Below are 22972 nucleotides of genomic sequence, written 5' to 3' on the forward strand. Positions count from 1 at the left end.
TCTCAGAAAATTAGGAAACAACCTTCCTCAAGACTCAGCAATACCACTTTTGGGTATATGCCCAAAGGATGCTCAACTGTGCCACAAGGACATGTGCTCAACTATGTTCATAGCAGTTTTGTTTGTCATAGTCAGAATCTGGAAACAACCTAAATGCCCCTCGACCAAAGAATGGATAAGGAAAATGTGGTATATTTACACAATGGAGTACTACACAGCAGAAAAAAATAACGACATCTTGAAATTTGCAGGTGAATGGATGGAGCTAGAAAACATCATTATGTGTGACGTAACCCAGAAAGACAGTTATCATATGTACTCTCTCATATATGGTTTTTTAAACATAAAGCAAAGAAAACCAGCCTACAATGCACAATCCCAGAGAACCTAGACAACAATGAGGACCCTAAGAGAGACATACATAGATCTAATCTACATGCGAAGTAGAAAACGACAAGATCTCCTGAGTAAAGTGGGAGCATTGGGACCTTGGGAGAGGGTTGAAGGGGAGGGGAGAAGCAGGGAGGGGAGCAGAGAAAAATATAGAGCTCAACAAAAATCAACTATATATACATATATATAACTTATATATATGTATGTATATACATACACACACACATATATAAAGAATAAGTGACAAGTGAAGTGGAGGTGGCAAATCACTTTAATCCTAGCACAAGGGAGGCAGAGGCAGGCATATTGTTTGTAAATTTGAAGCCAGACTGGTCTACAGAGCTAGTTCCAGGATAGCCATGGATGTTACACAGAGAAACAACTGTCTTGGAAGAAAAAAAAAAGGAAAGAAAAAAAGAATAAGTGACAATTGTGGCTTAGTGGCCCAGTGAAGTGGAAGAAAATAACCACATACCCTGGTTAGTTTTGTACCAACTTGACACAAGCTAGAGTCAAAAGTGAGAAGGCAAATCTCAGCTGAGAAAATGCCTCCATCTCTGCTGCCCATTTGCAAGACTGTAGGGCATTGTCTTAATTGATCATTGATAAAGACCCAGTCGGCTGTGGGTGGTGCCGCTCCTGGTCTGGGAGGTGTAAAGAAGTGAGATAAGTAATGTGTGAGGATCAATCCAGTGAGCAGCGCTGCCAGGGCTTCTCCTTGAGTTCCTGCCTCTAGGTCCTGCCTTGAGTTCCTGCCTCTAGGTCCTGCCTTGAGTTCCTGCCTCTAGGTCCTGCCTTGAGTTCCTGCCTTGGCTTCCCTCAGTGGTGAAGTGTGACCTGAGAATTATGAGACAACATAAACCCTTTACTTTACAAGTTGCTTTTGGTCATGGTGTTTTATCACAGCAGTAGAATCCCTAACTAAGACACCACCTGTCTATATCAGCCCCTCTGAGGCTCACGGAATATCACTGAAGAAGAGGTACAAACAAACAAACAAACAAAAGAGCTGGAGGAAGGGGTGGAGTGTTGTCTATATCTTCTCTGAATTGAAATATCCCTTCCTGGAAAGAGGAGGAAGGCTTATGACATATAGAAAGCTAATGAAAGGTGTCGGTTATGAAACCTACAAAGTACAAGAAGCCCAGAGAGTCATAAGACTCATGAGGCCCTTTCCAAGTATATGCAAGCAGTCACTGTTGAAATAGGAGCGGAGGGGCTGCGTCCCCAGGCACCCTGCCGCCCGCATGGCTAGCTTAGCTTATGCCCCGAAATAATTACACGGAAACTGTATTCTTTTAATCACTGCCTGACCCATTAGTTCCAGCCTCGTATTGGCTAGCTCTTACATATTGATCTAACCCATTTCTATTATTCTGTGTGGCCCACAAGCTGGCTTACCAGGAATGATCTTAACCTGCGTCTGTCTGGCGTGGGAGAACCATGGCGACTCCCTGACTCAGCTTCTTTCTCCCAGCATCCTGTTCTGTTTTCTCCGCCTACCTAAGGGTTGGCCTATGAAATGGGCCTAGGCAGTTTCTTTATTAATAAGAAATCATTCCCACATCAAGTCACCAATTGCCAGCAAAGGTGGATCTGCAGAACAGAGGGGTTCTGTGTGAGCTCTGGTAGAGAATTCCAATGACGCCTCCTTGATGTTTAATCATCTAGGCCGGAGGTGGGTGTTTTGGTGACACAGCTGCCTTCAAGTTACCCATGCACCTGCAAACAGTCCCAATAAACTCGTTGGTTCAGCAATCTAGACGCGGGTGAAATCATTTCTTTGCTTTGTCCTTGGTGCCTTATAAGTATTGACTGGACATTTGTTCACTTTTCCGGGGAACAGTCACACAATACCAGGCCAAAGACTAAAGATGTCACAGTCTTAGTTGGATTCTTATCAAGCTGTCCAGGCCTATGCCAAAGATTTTTCATACCTGTTTAATGATAGTGACCACAGTGGTAGGTGGTAACAGCAACGAAAGTGAACCAACACTAGACTATGTGTCTTCCGTTAGAACTGCCTGATTTCCTATCACAGTGGTTTTAAGAATGGGCAAAGAGGACAAAGGCCTTTTGGACCTTTTTCTCCTTGGCTCAGCCCTTAGTGTTCTGGGCTCTCAGGTGAGAGCCGTCTTCCATTCTTTCAGTGTGTGAGAGAGTCTCCTTGGCTGAATAGCACATCTGAGAATTGAGTCAACAGTCTGGCTTCCCTCCGTGGACTGCATGTCTCCCTGGGGTAGCTGGAGAAGCATGGGTGGTTGAGCCAGCACACCTGACATACTTCTGGGCACTCCTCAACATGTGTGTCTGCGTCCCTGGATGCGGCAGGAAACACCAGGGTTGTGTCCAAGGAGGCCTTTGCCCTGTGTCTGACTTCGACGTTATCAGGCAGTGGGCAGGTCTGAGGGGAAGCTGCTTTCGGATGTGGCAGACAGCAGTGTTACATCTCAGACTAGAATGAAAGACAAGACAACGGCAAAGGGAAAGTCAGATGTCCTGACAAAGTCGTGACAAGGTCAACATTTTCCTTTCCTAAGATCATTTTGCTCGCCTGCTCTCCCCTGCAGGGGCCAGGTTAGCATCTTCCCCCTTGGAAAGGGTCCAGCAGTCTTGTTCTAGTTGTAGAGAACAATAAATCTCTGGGTGGGTTCTGCACCCTGAGGTACTTCCACAGATCTTGCTAACCCAAGAATCTCTGCTTTAATAGAGAGATCTCAGGCTGTCAGCTTGCTGGGAGAGAAATGCGTTTGGGATGTAAAAGCTTGTCAGAGCTATTTAAATCAAATCTAAGGAGGATGCATGCCCTTAGGGGAGATATCTGGAGGGAGGGCTCCCTATGGGACTAAAGCACTCACCTTCCTCACATTGTAGATCCAGTCGAGGTAGGCAGTGACCTTGGTGTACACTCCAGGGTTAGTTGGGCTCCCACAGCCATAGCCCCAGCTCACAATGCCTACTATCTGCCAGTGGTTAGAGTGGTACATCAAAGGCCCACCACTGTCACCCTGTGAAAAGTGAGGACAGGAGCTGCAGGGGAGGGCAGGCCAGGTGAAGGGGGGACTTCTCCTCCTGTTCCTGAACTGGCCCATTGGCTGGCTCCCTTGCACTCCCCATGGCTCTGTGTCCTGACTTCCCTACCCTCCTTTGTGCTCGTGGTACTCAGTGTTCTTTACTCTTATGGCCCATCTGTGGGCAACTGAACTGAGGGCAGCTGCCTGCCTTCTCAGAGGGTCATAAGTCACACTAGCAACTTGAATTTTGTTTAGCCCAGCAGTTCCTACATTGATAGAGCTACCAATGGAATGTCTGTTTATTTTTGATCCCGTTCTGGATAATCAAGGTTCAATTAACTAGGCCAAAGATCCTTGCCCACCCCAGGAAGTTTACAGGTAGGCAGAGCTAATAAGTGAGCAGATGACAAAATAAAGCAGTGAAAACCACACTCATGGCCTCTCTCTGAGCTTAGTAACACTGCTGCGGCCTGATTGCCTGCTCTCATAGCCTCTCTGTGGCCACCAGGAGTTCCTGGAGGGCAGACACTGTCTCTAAATCTGCTATGTTCATGGCACACAAGAGATGGCTCAGAGACAGCTAGCTCTTGAATGAGGGTTTTAGTGTCAGGGGATGGGAGTAGGCAGAGAAATTTGAATAAAAAGGGCTCCAAAGATTCTCTGGAGGTATGGGATGGTAAGAAAGGTACATAGGAATTGCTCAAAAGTCCTAGTGGTTATGGAGATGGGAAGAGGGGGTATGTACCAAAGCTCACCTAGCATGACATGGTCTTTCTTGTAAAGTATAGCAGTATAGGGGTAGTCACAGAGAAAACAGACTTGGGGTCAGTCCTCAAAGGGATCACAGATGATGGGAAATGAGGGTTGGGTGGAGAAGGTGGCAATGCCATCTTTACAATAAACATTTAAATTTTCTGCTCACGTAGCTCTGTCTCTTCATCTACCCACCCATCCATTCTTCTATCTTTACCAGACCTTCCTTAACCACAGAGTGCTACAATCCGCAAGGCTTCATGTGGGCATCCAGTTTGCAGGTTTTCATATGTTTCCAGGACCCACATCCCTACTCACAGGACTCCCTATGGTCTTTGGAGGACCCACCTGGCAGGAGTCCACGCCGCCTTGTAGGGTACCTGCACACAGCATCTCAGCGGTGACGTCCCCCTGGTAGGCATCCTCGGCATTGCACCGTGCGCTGTCAATGACCTGGACAGATGCCTGCAGCAGCACATCGGACATCTTCCCTGGGAGGTTGGAAACATATTCCCTCATTCTTGTCTTTACTCCCAGCCCCCGTTAATTTTCTGGACCACCAAGACTCTTTGATGCCTAGAAGTTTGGCAACTTGGTCAGCTAGGATGGGCTTCTCTGAAGGATGTTCCTCTTTCTTATTACTGATGGGGGTGGGGTGGGGGGAGGCTAATAAAATACCTTCATGCAAGGGATCTGACGTCTTGAGCCCAACACTCACCACCACTTTGCTCTGTAAAGCCCCATCCAATGACCCAGAGGGGTGTGCCTGGGATGAGCTCTTCATCAAAGAAGGGCAGGCAGATGGGCCTGACGGTGCCTGTCAGGAATAGAGAGAAAGACTCTATATGAGGGCTGATTTTTTGTTTTGTTTTCTATATTTTGTGCTTTTACAAGTTGGAGGTTTTGCTGGTCTAAGTGTGACCAGATTAGCTAATTCCTAGAGAGAACAAGCTACTTGTCAGTGAGGCCCTCCATATCTAAATCTGGAGTTCACACCCTTGACCTCATTCACCATCACCTGACTCTTATGAATCAAGTCAATATTTTTCTCTGCCCTAAAACACCCCAGGGCTAGATATTAAACCTCTAGAGACCAATCTTTGCAGTCTAGACAACTATTCTCATTCTCCAGTTTCAAGCATGCTTAAACTGGCCTGCCCAAGTTCCCTCCTGTAGTCTGGAACCACAGACAACAAATGGGCTGTCCCCCGCCCCGCCCCCATCCTTTCTGTCTTCTGACACAGCACACAAGCACACACATAAACACGCACCAAGAAAAACCCAGGAACACTAGGTTCCTTGTTCCTGGAGGAACGCAGGCAGAGGCATAGTGACCTTTGTCAGGGTTACTGTGCCAGGTCTGGAGCACTGGTCAGGGGTAAGGAATGGACTAGACAATTCTTTAAAAGAGGCCCTAATAACTCCAAGATCAGGTAACTTGGATCTTCCAAATGAAACAAACAGACTTGAAGAATCTCCGCAAGGGCCAGGTGTGAACGTTAGTTGGCAGTCAGGGCAGGTCCCCTGGCACCAGAAATGTTGAGATGTATATTAGCTGGACACCCGTGGGCAAGCTGAGGTCTTAGAAAGAACATGATGTGTCCAAGGCTGCTTGCTTAGCAGGGTGGAGGTAAGGACAATCTGAGGGGCTCTGTTCCCAGGGACCACCTCTCACCTGTGAATGTGAGTGGCACCTGCAGCTTGACGAGGGCAATGTCCTTCTCTCTGGAGTTTAGGGCATTTTCCTTGGTGACGAAGATCTTGGCCACAGACAAGGAGGAAACGTGGTCCAGTTTGCTTGAGCCAACTCTCACCTTCCAGTTGGACACATCAAGATACTTCCTAGGGGTAGAGGAGGCTACATCAGAGGGGAGCCAATCACACTGAGGCTTTGCCTGAGGCTTGGTCTCCAAGTCTTCTGGGAGATCATGTGTATGGGACAGAAGTGGTGGAGGTGGCTGTCTGAGGAGCCATCTTCCTGAAGCCAGATTATAAAAGGAAATACAATTCTGTTTCTTATTAAAAGGGCCCAAGGAAACTTCCACCTGGAGGGCTTGGGAAGAGGTTGCCCCATTGCAGGGCCTTGGAGTCCCGCCAGGTTCTCCTGCACCCTTGGTCTTGTCTATGCTGCTTGTATTGCGGTCTGTTGAGTTGTGGGCTTGCATTCATTCTTCTCCTTGCCAGGTCCTGCCTATGCACAGGGAACTTTCCCCAGGAGCAGATTTAGAGCTCTTGTCAGTCTCACAAAGGTAAAAATCCCCTGAGCTAGACTGAGGTACCTCGAAGGGGACAATGGATCTATGTGATGCCCAGGATCTGAAGGGAGTGCTTCTTGGTACTCACTGGATGCTGAGGGAAATGGATGAACGAAGGTGAAGAGGGCCTGAGTGTAACCCTTTCCCGAGGCCTGGCAGGCTCCCTCTCTGCTGGACCAAATGATAATCTATAGCTGGTTCAGTTTCTGGACATAGGGAGTGACTCCAGACCCTGGGGACCATGCCTTGGAAGACTGGCAAGGAAGAGTCAAGGTCTTGGAAGCACAGATGTGTGGGGAGAACTTCTGGAGTATGATGAAACTGGTACACAGTGGTGTGAGAACCCTGGGTACCTGAGGCTTTTCACCCATCAAAGGTCAACCTTGGGGACCAGCACTCTCTGCTCAGATCCCCAATACCTAACAAGGACATCACGGCCAGTGTCTCATTATCTCATTGCTGTACCCCAGCAGTGGTTTCCAGGGGATCCTGGTGGCCATGGCCTCTGTCCCTCCTGGCCTGCTCACAGCTGGGAGTCTTACCTGAAGCAGTGGGCTGCTGTGAGGATCCAGTTGGGATCTAGGATGCTTCCACCACAGACATGCTGCTTGTCGTACTGGATGCTGACCTGCCATGGCCAAGAATCCACAGAGGCCTCCACTCCACCCACTATACGAGGAGCCTTCAGGCTCTTTCCACATTCTGGACCCGGCCAGGAAAAAGGGAGGAGGGAGAAGTCAGGTTTCTTGGGAGTCTCCCCCGCAAAGCCCTGGATTGGTACTAGATGGGGAGAACCCACCTATGCCATTGGTGAGTGGACCATTCTTTTGGAGGATAATGGACATGATGTCACAGGTTTGCCTGACCACCCCCCTACTTGGTGTGTGTTTAGGAATTTAGATTTCTGAATATGGGTATGTTCATTGTGCTTGTAATTTATCATCTTCAGAACAAACAAAGATGCAGAATCATGAATTCTGAAAGCCCTGACTAAACAGAAGAGTCACCAGACGCTCCCCACTGAGTAAACAAATAGCCAGTTACAAGTTACTTTGGTATCAGGAAATTAGATAAAAGTTCTAAAAACTGGGTTTCTTCCTTCTGTTAAGGGAGATTGCAGTGATGATCTTTCCAAGGGGACAACCTTTGTACTGGTTTTCTTCTGCCTGGCCTTGTACCTGCCATATGCCATTTGGTCCAACCCTCCTTTCATCTTTGCCCCCTTGCTCATTCACTTAGAGCTTCTTGGTTGGCAAGGTGTGGAAGGATGTAGATGCCTCTGGACTGATTTCCATGGTCTTAATATAAAGCTCTGTCCAGCTCGTGACCTACTTGGAAGTCTCTGGAACACTTGGGATAAAGTTTGAGTGTATCTCCTGAAAGGTGGCAGCTTAGCCCTGAGCGTGGTGGGTATTAGGTGGTAGGTCCTTTAAGAGGCAGGGCCTAGTGGCCCTTATGTCATCAGAGTAGCCGCCCTCTGAGGTGGATAAATATTTTCCTGTGCTCCTGCGCTCCAGTGAGGATTTAGGACAAGCCAGAGTCCACCCCTGAATTGCTGTCTGGTTCCTTGCAGCAGCCACATTCCTTGGTGAGCCCCCAACCAGCATTAGGGCCCCACTCCAGGACAAACCAAGTTGGCTTTCTGGTCTTAGACCTCCAGGTTCTAAAACTGTAAGCTAAGCAAAACTATTCTTGACAATGTTATCCTGCCTCAAGTACTTCATTACAGAAATAAAAGTCTAGTACACTCAGGTTGTGGGCTGTGAGCAGAGTGTTGAAGGGAGTTCTTAGCATTAACCAAAATAGTGGGACCTAGGGACGAGGAGAGCAAAGAAGATGAAGGCCTTTCTTCCTGCCCACTGCTGGTCAAGGTCCCACAACCTTAGAGATGGGGTGTACTCACCCAGGCAGCTCAGGGAAACCAGGGAGTGGCAGGGCCTGAAAGAGAGACAGGCTGGAACTCAGCCCTTGCAGCATTACTGTTTTAACCCAGTCCCCTAGTCCTGGAGAACCCCAGGACCTCCATCATGGAGCCGTATAGAACTGCATTAATACTCAGTGGGGTTCGATTTGACACAACATCCCCATTGCTGTGTGTGCACCCTACCATGTATGGAGCCCTGGCAGGGCAAAGGCAGCCCTAGGTGGAGAAGCAGTACAGGCTGTTGTGGAGCATTTAACTAGGCAAGGATGTGTTACATTTGTCTATGCTGTGGTATATTACTTTAACTATGTGAAGGGGTGTTATACTTGTTTCTGCTGTCTTTGTTAGCTATGCAAAGATGTGTTACATTTGTTTATGCTGCATTTGTTCAATTCTTTAAAGATGTGCTGTATTTGTTTCACCTTGTCTGCTTAAGGCACCTGATTGGTCTAATAAAAAAACTAAACAGCCAATAGCTAGGCAGGAGAAGGATAGGCGGGGCTGAATGGTGAGCAGAGAGAATAAGTAAGAGAAATCTGGGGGGAGGGGGAGAGAAAGAAGAGGAGGGAGGAGAGAGAGAGAGAGAGAGAGAGAGAGAGAGAGAGAGAGAGAGAGAGAGAGAGAGAGAGAGACAGAGAGAGACATCCTTGGGGCCAGAAGTCAGGCGTGAGAAGCAGTGAAAGTAAGATATACGGAAAGAAAGGTAAAGGTAAAAAACCCTGAGGCAAAAGGTAGAAGAAGAGAAACAGGTTAAATTCTAAGAGCTAGTGAACAAACATAAGATAAGGCCAAGTGTTCCTAACTATAAAAGGTCTCCATGTCATGATTTGGGAGCCAGTTGGTGGCCTAAAAGAAAGCCTGCTACAACCGGCCACCCTGCAGCCCTTTCAAACAGAACAGGATTTTGAAGGAATCACACAGATAGTCACTACCAGTCCTGTCCCTCCCCAGATGGGCTGTGGTAAGCATCTGTCCTGTATCCTGAATGCTAAGAAGACAGCTGCTCTTGGCCTCTGCTGCCTTGCAGCAGGGTTTGTCTGGATTTGGATGTGCTCTAACGAGGCAGGCGAGGCGAGGGTGGAAGAGCTGCCTTGGGAGCATCCGAGGTGCTGCTTTGGCCTGAGGGAATTATGGGAAAGGACAAAGCGCCTCTTGCGCTCTTGTCTATCAGGCAACTCATCAGGGAACATGAAGGAGCCATGGAAAGAACAATCTTGACTGTTCAGACAGATAGAAGGTCATTGTTCATCCCTCTGCCTTTGAACAAGACAACGCACATTATATTAAAAAACAAAGAGTCAACAGATAATACCCTGTGAACCCCAAAATGGGATTCCATGACCCTAGATGTTTAATGAGCTGCTTGACTAGTTCTTCCTTGTGTCTGGCTCATGTTCCCCTTGCTGCAGCCATGAGCAGCTTTCTGGTGGTAGTTAGCCTCTGTAGGTTAGGAGGGGTCCCTCACTTACCCAGTTAAATTCTTCACCTGAAGTTCCTGGCCGTTTCCTGTGACTTGAGCTACCGTGAGATTCCAGTCTGGGCCGATCTCCACTGCTCGGAAAGTGGGTTGACTGTGGAGGGAGAAAACTGTGAGCTGGGGCCGAGGCTAGCACTGGATGGTAGAGAGAGCCCCCATTCCCTGGGGAGAGAGAGAGAGAGAGAGGAGGACAATATGTGTGGGCTGGGTTAGTGGGCAGGGCTGGCTTTGCTGGATCACAGGAACGTTCCTGTGATGTCAGCCCAAGGCTGGCTGCCCTGGTCTTGCTTTCTTGGTCCAGAGCCCAGAGCTCTGCAGAAGGGCTAAGGGCCCACTTTCCTCACACCCGGCTCTCTCCCTGCCTCAGATGCCCCAGCATCTCCTTAAGTTCACACCAGCGGGAACAAAGAAGCAAAGGGTCCCAGATACATTGTTGTCTTAGCACAGAGTGAACTGGAATGTGGATATCTGGTTTTCCAGGAGACCTGGTTTATCTTCGATAGTGTTTTCAAGACAGGAGAAGATCCATTTTCTCACAGGAGTGTAGGTGGAACTTCCCGAAATTTGGACTGCCCTCTCCCCTTCCCTTCTGCTAATCCATGTTTGTCTTCTTTCAAGCCCTGGATTTAAATCTTCCTCCTCCAGGAAGCCTTCCCTAATTACTCTGCTCTCTGGCCCTTTCTTCACCAAACCTGCCTCTTCCAAATCTCTCCTCCTAGTACAAGCTTTGCATAGAGATCTGGGATCATCTGGCTTGCTGGTCCACACTCAGGTAGGAATGCAAGCACCTTCCCCGGTGAACCAGGCTCTAGATCTGGGATGATCAGAGGCTGCTATCCTCAAGACCTAAGTTCTTATATGCTGGCTGTGACACCAGCTTGGTGTGTGACCTTGGGTAGGTCACTTTTGTCTTGTGGCTCTCTTTAAGTCTTGATTTTCTCCTCTATAAAATGAAGCACGAGTCAGGGGTTCCTCCTACAATGGACTTCCAATGGTTTTGTGTTCCCAGATCAGAAAGGCTTCCTTCTAATCCAGGCAGAGGAAAGAAAACAAAGAGACCTAAGCAGAGAGCTCCATCCAAGGAGAAAGGGTGCTGGTGGCAAGCACACCCAGGAAAGCGAGTATTTGCTCACCAAGTCCGGCCTGGTGAGTAATTTAATGAACTCGGTGCCTCAGTGCCCTCCAGAAAGGCAGACATTCTGGGAGGCTATCACCTTAAGAGCCGCAGGAAATCCTCCAGGTTTCATAACTGAGACAGCCTGCAGCATTTGGTCCAGCTGACACTGCAGTAGACTGGACTGCAGTGGAGGAGGGGCCAGTTGCAGGGGTAGAAGGGGACAGCAGGTGCTGGGCATGCCTCCTGCTGTCCTTTGAAATGAAGGTGACAGTGTCCCTTTTTGGGGGGTGTTGGGAGTCCCCTCCTGGAGGGGAGAGAGCAGAAATTATAACCAGGGGGCAGAGGGGAAGAGGCCAGATGAGTTCATACTGGCTGTCTTAAGTATCTCTTGGACAAAACCTTGAGGCTGCTTTAGGGATCCATGGAGAGAGCTCTGTGATCAACTGGCAATGTCTGTCTACTGGTCATCATTTTGGTCTTGTCTCTGGACTTAGTTTCTTAGAGTCCTAAGGAAGTTCAGCTTGCCAAGGGGAGTGTAATCCCTCTTTGCAGCAGAACACCTGGCTCCAGGAGGGCTCAGTCCTCACTTCTTTCTTCACTGATGAAGCCCAATGCATAGACACTGAGAACTTGTGTCCAGGAATCGGAGAGCTGCCAGGCATAGATTCTGGTCCTCTACCTCCCAGCTTCTACCTAAGCAAGCCACTTACTCTTTCAGAACCTCCTTGTAACACAGATTTAATAATAACTGTGCTCTGAGCTTTCTGCCAAGATCAAATGAATATAAATACATGTAATGCTAATTACACTCCATGTACCTTCCATCCACTCCAGATTTGGGCTTGCTTCTACAGTTTGCTGAGAGCTGCTGGGGCTGCTGCTGCTGCGGGGCCCCAGCGGAATCAGGCTAGTCTTTGCTATTTTTGTTTTCCGGTGCTGGGAATGGAACCCAGGGCTGTGCATGTGTGAGGCGAGTTCTCTACCACCAAGCTACACCCCCAGGCTTCCTTTCTGCTAAATTTTAACCAAGAGTTAATTTGAATATGCAAATTAGACCTTGTGCTGTGGTCGGGGATTTCTTACAAAAGGACAAAGGAGAGATAACTGGAGGAAAGGGCTCCGTCCTCCTCTAGTGAGATTGGTGTCGCTTCCTCTGGCTAACTCTGAAGGAAACTGGGAGGGGGGGGGATTAATTTAGCAACTTCTAAGTGCTGGGACTCACACTTAGTTTTATATGAAGCCCATGCCTGTATTTTTAGGGAAAAGGAAGGAAGAGAGTAGGGGAAGGAGGGAGGAAGGAAGGACCGACAGAAGGCAGGCAAGAAGGGAGCAGAGGCTGCTGGGTTGAGGTGATAGCCTCCTATAGCCTTGGTTGGGTACCTGTCATAGCCCATCTGTCTGCAGGCTGTCTTGGCCAGTGCTTCTGTGAAGTTGTCAAAACAGGCAGAGGCCCAGGTCCCTGTGGCTACATCCAGCACCTGCAGTGTTGATCGGTCCTTGGAGAGGCGGACTGGGAGGGAAGGAGCCTGGGTCAGCTGGAGGGGGGAGCCTTTCTAGCCCAGTCCCCCTCCATTGCTGCTGCTCCCAGCCCAGAACTGAGGACATGTTCAACATCAAGGGAAAGTTCTTCCAGTTAACTGGCGCCTAATTTGGATGGCAGCTAAGGGGAAGCCTGGCCGGCTGCTCAGGGACAATGATTGACAGGATCTCTTTTTGCTCAGAATTGCTTGACCATGGGCCACACAGCTTGCCCAGTCTGGGGAAACATCTCAGCCAGGGACCTGGTAGCTTCTCCATGGAAGGTCAGAGAGTGACTTTAAGTGAAAAACTTCTATTGTTGTTAGCAAGGCAGGAGCCCATGGGCATTTGACTTTACTAAATACCAGTCGATGTACAGGAAGTCACTCAGCCCTGCCCCTCAAAGGGTTTCATTCTCTATCTTTTGGGCTAAGTGTTCGTGGGCATGTCCAAGCTAGCCGACCCTGGATTTTATGCTTGGAACATTTGTTTCTCCAGTGATCCTCTATCTTGTTCCCTAGCATGTTCAGCAAACACTGTGAGTGCGAGGGTGGCTAGCTGGTTAAATGACATGATGGTCATGATTCTAGTCTCACTGAGATTCCAAAGAGGAACTGTAGCGTGAATAATAAAAAACAGAGATATTGGGGTTCATCCTGAAAACCAGAAAAGCAAAGCAGCCAAGCCACTAGAGAAGGCTTACCTCTACCAAGGCTGGGCGACCACAGACTCAGCAGACTAAACCTCTCTCTCCTCCCATTTTATATTCCTTCTAGTGCTGGGATTAAGGGCATATGACTCCCTAGGACTGGGATTAAAGACATGAACCACCACCACCTGGATTTGTTTCTGTGTTGATCTTGTGTCGCCCAGGGTGGCCTTGAACTCACAGAGATCCATTTGTCTCTGTCTCCCAAATCCTGGGATCAAAGCTGTGTGTCACCATTACCTGACCTCTTGTTGGCTTCAGCTTTGCCTCTGGTCTTCAGGCAAGATTTATTTACTAAACTACAAATAATATGCCACTCCAAGGAGTCCTCCAAAGCCGTACACTCTATTCCTCTTGTCCAAACCAAGTGGGTACAGCCCGCATTGCATTGCCCATCCTTTCATGTCCCCTCACTGCCATGAATTAACCCTTTTTGAATGTGTGCCCTATCTCAGTGTTGGAATCTACAGGTAGGCATGCCACGATCCCGCTCCTGGGACCTTTTCCAGCAGGGCTAGAGGCTGACAAGGATGTGGGCAGAGGCTACAACTGAGCCCAGTTCTCCCACTGTTCCTGCCCTTCAGTCTCAGGACTCACCTGCCACTCCAGGCTTGTCGGGGAAGTCTTTGACACAGTGCTCCTCATCCTCCCCCGAGGCACAGTCAAGGCGACCATCACACACCTGCTCCCTCGGAAGGAAGGTCAGGGGACTTCCGCAGATGAAGTAGTATTTATCCAGAACCACCTTGACTGGAACGCACATGAATCAGGGGCAGAGTCGGTCAAGCAGGCAGAGAGAGGCTGCCTTTTCTGAAAGTCAGGCTGGCTGGAGACAGGCAGCCAATTTGAAAAATAAATTTTTATTGTGTGCGGTTGTGTGTGTATCTGACTGGAGGTCAGAGGGCAACCTTTGGGAGTTGGTTTCAGGTGTTTTATTACAATCATGGAAAGCTGACCAACATGGCCATATCAGGTTGGAGCAATGTTGAGAAGAAATGATTTGGGGGTTTATACCTCTCACAAACACCCCAGGCTCTCAAGGATCGAGGTGGTGTCTGAGTTGGGGATACCCATTGTTACTCTGATGAGGACCTGCTCAGCTGGAAAACTCGGCCTGCCTGTGCCAGCCTCTGTGGACTCTGAGCCTCGGTGCCCACGTGTGGAATAAAGGGTTAAAGTAGAGGGTCTCTGTGTGTCATCCCACGGGTTGTGTCTGCTGCTAGTGCGGATGGCCTCACAGCCCTAAGTACAGGCTACCCAAAGACCAGCCACGGCCAGGTTGTGCAGGCACTGCCTCCCCTGGCTCCCAGCTCTGCCTGTTACACTTTCGGCTTTTAATCCAGGTTCTTCACACAAGGAAGCTCATTACTGCTCATGATGCTCAAAGGCATTTCATCGTAGAGGGGACTCGGCGGACTTCAGGGACACACAGGTTCAAAGGATAGAACCGAGATCTCCACCCTAATTCCTAAACTTGTCTCCTATATTCTGAAATTTCCTGCTGTGAAAGCTGGGGTCAGTCCCTGTGGGAATCATTGTCACAGAGTGGGCTACCCCAGATTGCATCAGAGCTAATGCGCTAGCCATAGTGAAGACTGCGCTGAGGTGGGCAGAGGGCTCCATCTGCCTGGCCCTCTTCCCTGGTACCGCCTGTCCCTCTCCTCTTTATAGGCAGAAATGCTCTCTAGCCTGCCAGACAGTATAGAGTTGCGCAGACACCCTGTTCATCCCCACCCCACCCTGCCCCTCCACCAGCTGTCAGTCTGCAGAAGATCGGAAGGAGGCGGCTGGGGGTGGGCACCTCTGCAACTGCCTGAGTGGGTTTGCGATTGGTGCCACGTGGATAGCAACCATCTGGAAAAGAAGCCATCTGGGAGAGCCGGGGGATGCGCTCACCTTCCCCTTTCACTTAGAAGCCTCCCTCCAAGGCAGGGGTGGGCACATGAGGCATCAGGATTCATTCCCTCCTCCCAGGCTTTGCCCAGATTACCTGCCTATCACTGTGGGGGTGGGAGGGTGGGTGAGGGCTGTGGCTTACTGAGGGGGTGAGGGTGAGAGTGGGGGCTGTCACTCACTGAGAAGGGCTACGATCACGATGGCCATCAGGCTGAGCAGCACTGCGATGATGGGGATCCCCACCTTTTTGAAGGTCTCCAGGGACCTGCGGGGTTTGCGAAAGCCAGCGATATCTGCAAGGACAATGAGAGAGGGGAGGAGAGTGAGTCCGGCCTCGGAGCCCATCCCTGCCAAGGCCCATAGTCTTCTTTCTGCCTTGGGGGCCTGTGCCAGGATGCCCTGGTGATGGTTTAGGCTGGTGGGGATTATCCCTGTAGGCAAGGCTGAGATTTATGAACATGTATTCACCCACCTCCCCTCCCTTGCCTAGATTCACCCATCTTTTGTAACCGCTTCTCAGCTGAGCTGGCAGGCTGTGCCACCTCCTCTTTTCTTGCCCTAGCTTGTGCAAGAGGATGCCACTCCTGCCTTGTCTGACCTGTCCCTACCCTGGGAAGGACCCAAGATCACTAGCCATGTACTTGGGCCCCTGCCATGATATATATGTTATATTATCATTTATCCTTCCCCATTCTTGAACATATTTTTAATTGACACACATTTGTAAGTATGGGGTATATAATATTTCAACACAAGTATGTAATACATAATAAGATCAGGGTAATTATTATGTTTACCATGTAAGACGTGTGTGTGTGTGTGTGTGTGTGTGTGTGTGTGTGTGTGTGTTGAGAACGTCCAGAATTCTCTCACTGGCTCTTTTAGAACATCAAATGTCATCAACCGCGGTTGTCCCCACTTCCCCCAGTGCTATAGAACACTGGCACTTACTCCTCTTATCCAGTTGCTTCTCTGATAATTTTTTTTTTAAGCAGGAGACCAAGACTGTGTAGCTCAGGCTAGCCTCAGGCTCTACACACAGACAAGGATGACCTTGAACTTCTGATCCTCCTGGTGTTGGAATCAGAGGTAGGTACCACCACTGGTTCCTGCAGTGTTGGGGATGGAACCCGGGATTTTCTGTACCCTAGGCAAACACTCTGCTGACTGAGCTACGCCCCCAGTCCTCTGCCTTCATTTATTGCCTCCCGACACAGTGAGCATGTAGCAGAGGCCTGATAATTCCTTGTGAGTGTATGTATCATATGCTCCCATCTCCAAGCTAGTCCAATACACAGCGAAGCCCCAATGTGGTCCTTGTGTTTAAGGAGAGTAGAGTCTGGAGAGGAGGCAAACAGGACACAAATGGCAGCCTGCCAGGTGGAAGAAGGTGTGTGCCGGATTAGAGGCACTACCTGGGGATGGAAGGCTGGGGAAGGCTTCCTGAGCAGGTAGTGCTTCAACACAGGAAGAAGACAGGATCAGAGGCTCTGGGCCGGTTCAGACACAGGCATGGAGGGTGTGTGTGTGCTGTGAGTGTCTAGTGTCCTGGAATACATGGGTGGGGGGCAAAGCCTGTTGGGAGGCAGGACAACAAAGTCATTCTGTGGAGACTTGAAAACCATGCTAGGGTTTGGCATTTGTCCTGAAGGCAGTGAGGAGCCATTGAAAGTTCTGGACAAGAGAGAGTATGCGATTGGGCCGTCATCAGGGGAGAGCATTCGCTTGTCTGGGAGAAGAGGGTTGGGATGAGTTTGGGACCAGGGAGTTCACACAGGAGGCCACCACTGCCTAAAATTTGTAAAACAAACAACTACACACCCCCTTCAGACAGTGTCATATCTGAATCTGAAACACTGCAACAGGCTTATAGTTCTTGATGTTTGGTTCCCAAATGGTTTGACTATTTTGGAAACTTCTAGAAACTTGGGAAGGTAAGGCTTTGCTGGAGGAAGTAGATTCCCCAAGGCTGTATCTTTGAGAATCTATTTTCTTCTCCTACTTTTTATTTCCTTTTATGCACCCCATTTTCTGAAATGTCCTGTGAATGGCTGCCGTACCCTTTTCCATCAGGGTGCACTGAAACATTTTGGAACTGTTTTAAAATGAACCCCATCTCCCCGAAGCTGTCTGTACCAGGTATGATGGTCCCAGGGGCACAGAGAACAAATACACAAGGCAATCCAAGGAGATGAAGCATGGCAAGGCAGGGAAAAGCTCTCTGTCGGCATCACAGATAGGTGCTGGGTCTTTTCAGGTCCCTTTCCTTCAGGCAATGAACTTAGGAGGTGTTTTGGGGACCTTGCTCCCGAGGGGAGCTGGGTAAGAAACACAGCAGCTCCGGAAACCTAGAAAGCAGTAGGCAGGCTGTCTTGCTCTCACCGCCACAGGGCTACTCTCAGTCTTTCAAACCCCTCTTCTCCATCTCCTTCCTGTGAGCCCATTCTAGAACTTCCTGTTCAAGATGCGACCATCCCACGCTTCCCATCCCCCCTCCTTACTTGCCCCCCCAAGCACTTATCTCTGACCTACTTTCAAACGTTTTGTGTGTTTTCTCTCTCCTCCTACCCCTCCCTGAAATGGAAACGAAGCCCATCTTGTGCACTGCTACATCTCCAGTGCCCAGAGCCTGTTGCACAGCAGATGCCCAGTGAGTGAAATGGAAACGATCCATTCTTGACTCTGTTCTCTTCAGCATACCCCTGTCTGTTTAGCTCTTGCTTTATTCTACCTCAGACGATACAAGGCCTGTGTCAGCACCACCCTTTCTTCTGCTCCTCGGAAGCTGAGGAGACCAGTACCCCATCAATGATTGTCAATAAGAAAGCTCAAACTTAAACTGGCCGGTGGTGGTGCACGCCTGTAATTCCAGTACTCGGGAAGCAGAGACAGGTGGATCTCTGTGAGTTTGAGGCCAGCCTGGTCTAAAAGAGCTAGTTTCAGGACAGGCTCTAAAACTACAGAGAAACCTTGTCTCGAAAAAAACAAAACAAAACAAACAAACAAACAACAAAAAAAAAAAAGAAAGAAAAGAAAACAGAAAACTCAAACTTTGTGCTTCCCTAGTGGGAAGTTTTAAGAGCACAGTGGCCCAGCAGTGGGGATGTGAAGATGATAGGGTATTGCCTGTAAATTTTTAGGGGCCTGGCACAAAGCAGGTCATCAATAATGCTATAGGTAGTCCTTTTTTTTCTCTTTTAGGTTTTCAAGGCAGGGTTTCTCTGTGCAGGCCTGGCTGTCCTGGAACTCACTCTGTAGACCAGGCTGGCCTCAAACTCACTAAGATCCGCCTGCCTCTGCCTCCCCGGTGCTGGGATGACAGGTGTGCGCCACCGCTGCCAGGCGGTAGTCCTGTTTTTAAAGTTTCCACACTAACTCTCCAGAATTATTCTGTTCCTGTGGCCACAAAAGCATAGCACTTTGTTCAATTATTCTTGCCTGATTTGTTTCTTGGACACCTGCTTCTGAGGACAAGAGATTGGTTTGTTTTCTTGGATAGCGCACTATCTTTTGGAAGAAGTCACTTGCCTTGTGTCCAGGCTGTTCTCAGGGAAGACCTGCCTCCCTCCTCAGGAAGGGATGGGGTTTCACAGTTAACTCAAGTTCATAAATAGCCTCCCAGCCTGTGCTTGTCCCTTCTGTTTGTCCTGCCTGTTGCTTCAAGACAAAGTTTCCAGGAAGGTGGCTTTTACCCTGTCCCTTTCCTCTTGAGTGACACACAATAGAAGCTCCTGTCACTCACTTCTGGACTTCACTACTCTGAACCTTCTAAGCAGTGTGGTTAGCCTCATTTTCTGAGCCAAATGGGTGTCACTGCCAGTTTCAGCACCAGCCCCCACCCCAGCACCTAGTCACCCGGGCAGGTTGACTTCCTAGTATTATTCCTGACTTCTGACTCTCAGGAGCTCGTATTCCTCCCTTCCTCTTGCCCTCCCTCACCCTGGCTGTTGCTAGGTGACTGTCTAGCTAGCCTGGTTTACACAGCCAGCCCCCACCACTGCGGCCCAGGGCTTTCCTTTCAGTTTCCTTCCCCACCAGGTGTTTGGAGCCCATTCAGCTGTGTCCTGGTTTCGCAGTTCTCGGGTTTGTTCATTGGCTGAGGCCCACACAGGAAGAGCCACAGGAAGCCTGGAGCTCTCTGGGGACCTTGTGGTCTACTGTTACGTTAAACTCCAAAGTACAAAGGAGGCCCTGCTTCTAGTTAACTGAGTTATTGTTTCTGACAATTATTAGCTTGTGATGCAAATGAGATGTTAACCTGAGAGGGATTAAGCCATTGTCTTCTGGATTTGTTCCCATTAATTTGTTCCTGTTCATTTGTCTTGCTGGTATAGAGGCCATCAGGAGTAGGCGGCAATGATTTAAGAAAATATACTAGGAGGTGGCAAAGCCCTTAAAATTGCGAGTGTTCTATGTATTCATTCATTTGTCTCCTTTAATCAGGAGCTCACAGCTATTTCCTTTCCTACCTGTAAAACACCAGTGCTCCACACTGAGCCTTGGACACCTGCTTCTGGGGACACGAGGTTGGGTAGCTGCAGCCCAATTCTGTGCAGCTCAGGGCCTGACACAAAGAATAGATTGGGGGAGTTGCTGTTCTTGGCCTTTTAGGCCTGCTGGTCATATTTCCTCAGAGACCAGACTTTTTCTAGAACAAATCCCGGAACTTATGAATACTTGGTACTTTTTGCTGGATGATAGACGGACAGCGGATTGATGTCATGCATAGCATCTAGTACTACAGTGGCCGGGTAGCTGAGATTCTGCTGAGGGACCTGAGCTTACCATGGTTGTTCAGGGGCTGGCCACTGTCCCGGTCCTGTAATTGAAGGAAAAATAGCAAAGTTAGTGAGGGGACCTCTGGGACTCAGACTAGCAGTGCCTGCTTCCCAACTGTAAGTATTCCCCCCCCCCCCCAGTTTTTTTAAAATGATCACGTCTCACAGTAGATCTGCTGAGCCATCGAATCATAGATCAGCCTGTGTGTTAGTATCAGTGGTTGTGACCACAGCATTGCTATAGTTTATACACCACTAGCAAGTACTTCATGTAATGGATGGATGAACTGATTGATGGATTCGTAGCACAACAGCATTGCTGGCAAATGGTGAAAGTTTGGAAGCGGAGGCAGAAAGGGTGTCTAGCCCCAAGGTTTCCCTGTGCTCTTTTCCTTGTTCTAGTAGCCTAAAAAGTGAGTCAATTTTCACTCCCTCTTGCCTAAGTACATGCAACCAAGTACATGGCAAAGCCCTCTGAATCTGTGAGCCAGATCAGTCTTTCCTCCTTGAGGTTGCTTCTGTCGAATACTTTCTCACAAGAACACGAGCGTAATCAACACAAAGCTCGTACTAGATGTAACGTCGTGGATGAACTTCATGACATACTGGTGGAAGAAAGAACTAAACACAGCAAAGTATGCATTGCTTAATGACACTGTTACGGAATCAGGAGGTAAAGTTTAGGGGTGCTAGCAGTCAGAACAGGGGTTGCTACTGGGGAAGTGGGGTGCTTATAGGAAGAAGCACAATGGAATGCTCTGGAATATTGAGAAACTTCTAGAACTTGCGTGGGTGTTGACTACATGGTGTTTACATGTTGGACCCTCACTGAGAGGAGTATTTACTGAGTGGTTTGCTGCATGTGGAATATACGTAATAAAACAGGCAAGCTCAAGCAAAAGTCTACCAGGATCCTAGGACATTCGTTCTGTAGTGACACACTTGCACAAACACACGCACAGGCATTCCTGCACTGCTCACCCACTTCCCATTGCACTCAATGTACACACAGTTGTAGAGAGTCAAACGTGGGAGCTGCCTAGGTAAAGGCTCACATGCAAAGCACGTTTACTCCTTTGTAACATGAAGGGGGGGCCTGTATGTTTGTGTTTTCTGTCCTGTCCTGTACCCCACAACTGTTTAGCCCCAAAGAAAATCACACATAGGTCTCCATAAATTATAAGATGATTGGCCCATTAGCTCTAGCCTCTCACTGGCTAACTCTCACATCTTGATTAACCCATTTTTCTGGTCTATGTTAGCCATGTGGCTCAGTATCTTTTTTCAGTGGGGCAGATCACATCCTGCTGCTTCGGTGGTCTGGGCAGGAGTGGGAGGAATCAACTTCCTCCTTCCCAGAATTCTCCTGCTCTCATTACATCATTTCTACTTCTTGTCTGGTTTTCCCACCTTTATTTCCTGCCTGGCCAATCAGTGTTTATTTATAATATGATTGGCAGAATACAGACAATTCTCCTGCACCACTCCTTTACCTACAGGGAAGGGTCAACGGGAGGCTGATACCCAGGCTTCCATTTGTAGGGTGATAAGGACCAAGGAAAAGCACCCTGACCCTGACTTGACCCCATGACCAGGGCTTAGAATCACACCAATCCCTGAGCTTGCCACAGAGTCAGCCTGCAGAATCCTACCAATCCCTGAGCATAGAATTCCACCAATCCCTGAGGTCCCTTAACTCCAAATGCCACTAATCCCTGAGCCCTCTCCAGAATCAGACCACCAAAATGCACCAATCCTAAGCCACCTTGGAAAGTTCTGCCCCTCAGGAAATTCTATGTAAGGTCGGTACCCTATTCAGTTTGCTGTTGTTTCTTACCCAAGGCAGCCACCCTCCTTCCTTCCCAATAAGTCTTCTGAGAGGGGTTTGTTGTGTGGTGTGAAGACCAGCTGTAACAGTTTTTGCTGAACCTGGAGCAGAGCAGAATTGTAACTCTTTCACTGGGGAAACCTTCCCCTCGTGGAGCAGAGTTGTTACACTCATGGGGACCTGAGCAGAGCTGTAACAGCTTTACTAGGAAAACCCTTCTCCACCTGGGCAGAACTGTGACACTGAGGAAACCTTTCCCTGAAGCAGGGTTGAAAGCTGCTAAGCTTACAGTGACTTTATGGTATTCCTTGGCTCCCAACTGCCAAAATACTTTTCCATCCCAGCCGCAATGATTACATCATTCTCTGAATACTTTCTAGCATCTCAGAACCTTCATGATCTTTCTGTTAAGGTCTGGTAGAGGATAAGGTGTCCCTGAGCCCTGTCCGAGCTTTAAGCCTCTACCTAGGGTCTGGCTTGCTAATACCATATGGAGGTCATGGATATCCAATGATGATGGGAGGGTGTTGTACATTTCCTACTGGGGGTTTTTCTGGTCCCGACTGAGAGTGAAAGGCTTCTTCTTAAGCCTTGGATGTGTGGGAATCCTAGGTTGGTTACGGGGACATGCCTGCTCTCATGATTAAACATGGAACCCCAGTGATGGGAGGGGAGCTCCTTCCTGCTTTCCGTTCCTTCTAAATTTGGGTCTGCAATCTCCTGGAGGGGTTTTGCCCTTTGATGTCACTACGGACGGCTGGTACGATAGACCACAGGCTCTGATTCCTACTGATTGGTGCCTTTGGGCAAGAAATAAAGGGAGCTTTCCAGTGGCCAGCTCACACCTGGGCAGCTCTTCCTGTCTGCCCATCCTCTGTGCTTCCGCAGGCCTTCTCTGTTTGGACACTCATCATTTCTCGGTCTTTGTCTCTTTCTGTTTTGTTTTTCTTTAAAATTTTATTTAGAATCGACAAATAAAAATTATATTGATCTCGGGGACTGGAGAGATGGCCCTGTGGTTAAGAGCACTGACTGCTCTTTCAGAGGTTCCCAGCACCCACATGGCAGCTCACGACTGTCTGTAAACTCCAATTCCAGGGGATCTGGCACCCTCACACAGACATACATGCAGGCAAAACTCCAATGCATGTAAAATAAAATGAAAATCTTAAAAAAGAAGAAGAATAAAAAAATTGTATTGGTCTCTTTTCTGTGTTAAGCATTTGGCTTGTGCCTACAAAAGACTGAACTGATCTCTAGGCTTTGCTCATTCCCAGACTCTCCTTGGTCATCACCAGGCTGGACAGAGA

General features: G+C 48.7%; 1 protein-coding gene across 1 annotated transcript; it reads right to left on the bottom strand.

The window, feature by feature from the left end:
* Positions 1-2836: 2836 nt before the first annotated feature.
* Positions 2837-22576, bottom strand: Tmprss4 (transmembrane serine protease 4). Its single transcript, XM_005347513.1, has 13 exons — positions 22508-22576; positions 19842-19875; positions 15236-15349; positions 13758-13910; positions 12314-12443; positions 9809-9910; positions 8319-8353; positions 6958-7117; positions 5836-6002; positions 4879-4977; positions 4509-4651; positions 3252-3401; positions 2837-2848 (listed from the first exon to the last, which is right to left on the bottom strand). The coding sequence occupies exons 1-13, from the start codon at positions 22574-22576 to the stop codon at positions 2837-2839; spliced, it is 1368 nt and encodes a 455-aa protein (XP_005347570.1).
* Positions 22577-22972: the final 396 nt, after the last annotated feature.

Source organism: Microtus ochrogaster, chromosome 5, assembly GCF_000317375.1.
Source record: "Microtus ochrogaster isolate Prairie Vole_2 chromosome 5, MicOch1.0, whole genome shotgun sequence".
Taxonomy (NCBI): Eukaryota; Metazoa; Chordata; class Mammalia; order Rodentia; family Cricetidae; genus Microtus; species Microtus ochrogaster.

Bases quoted from the DNA above. Each gene is read 5' to 3' on its own strand.
- Tmprss4 (XM_005347513.1), bottom strand. From the start codon at position 22,576: ATGATGAGTGTCCAAACAGAGAAGGCCTGCGGAAGCACAGAGGATGGG. The intron at 8,354-9,808 runs GTAAGTGAGGGA...TCTCTCTTTCAG, and splicing joins CAGGTGAAGAATTTAACTGG to GCCCTGCCACTCCCTGGTTT. The intron at 7,118-8,318 runs GTGAGTACACCC...GGCCGGGTCCAG, and splicing joins GGTTTCCCTGAGCTGCCTGG to AATGTGGAAAGAGCCTGAAG.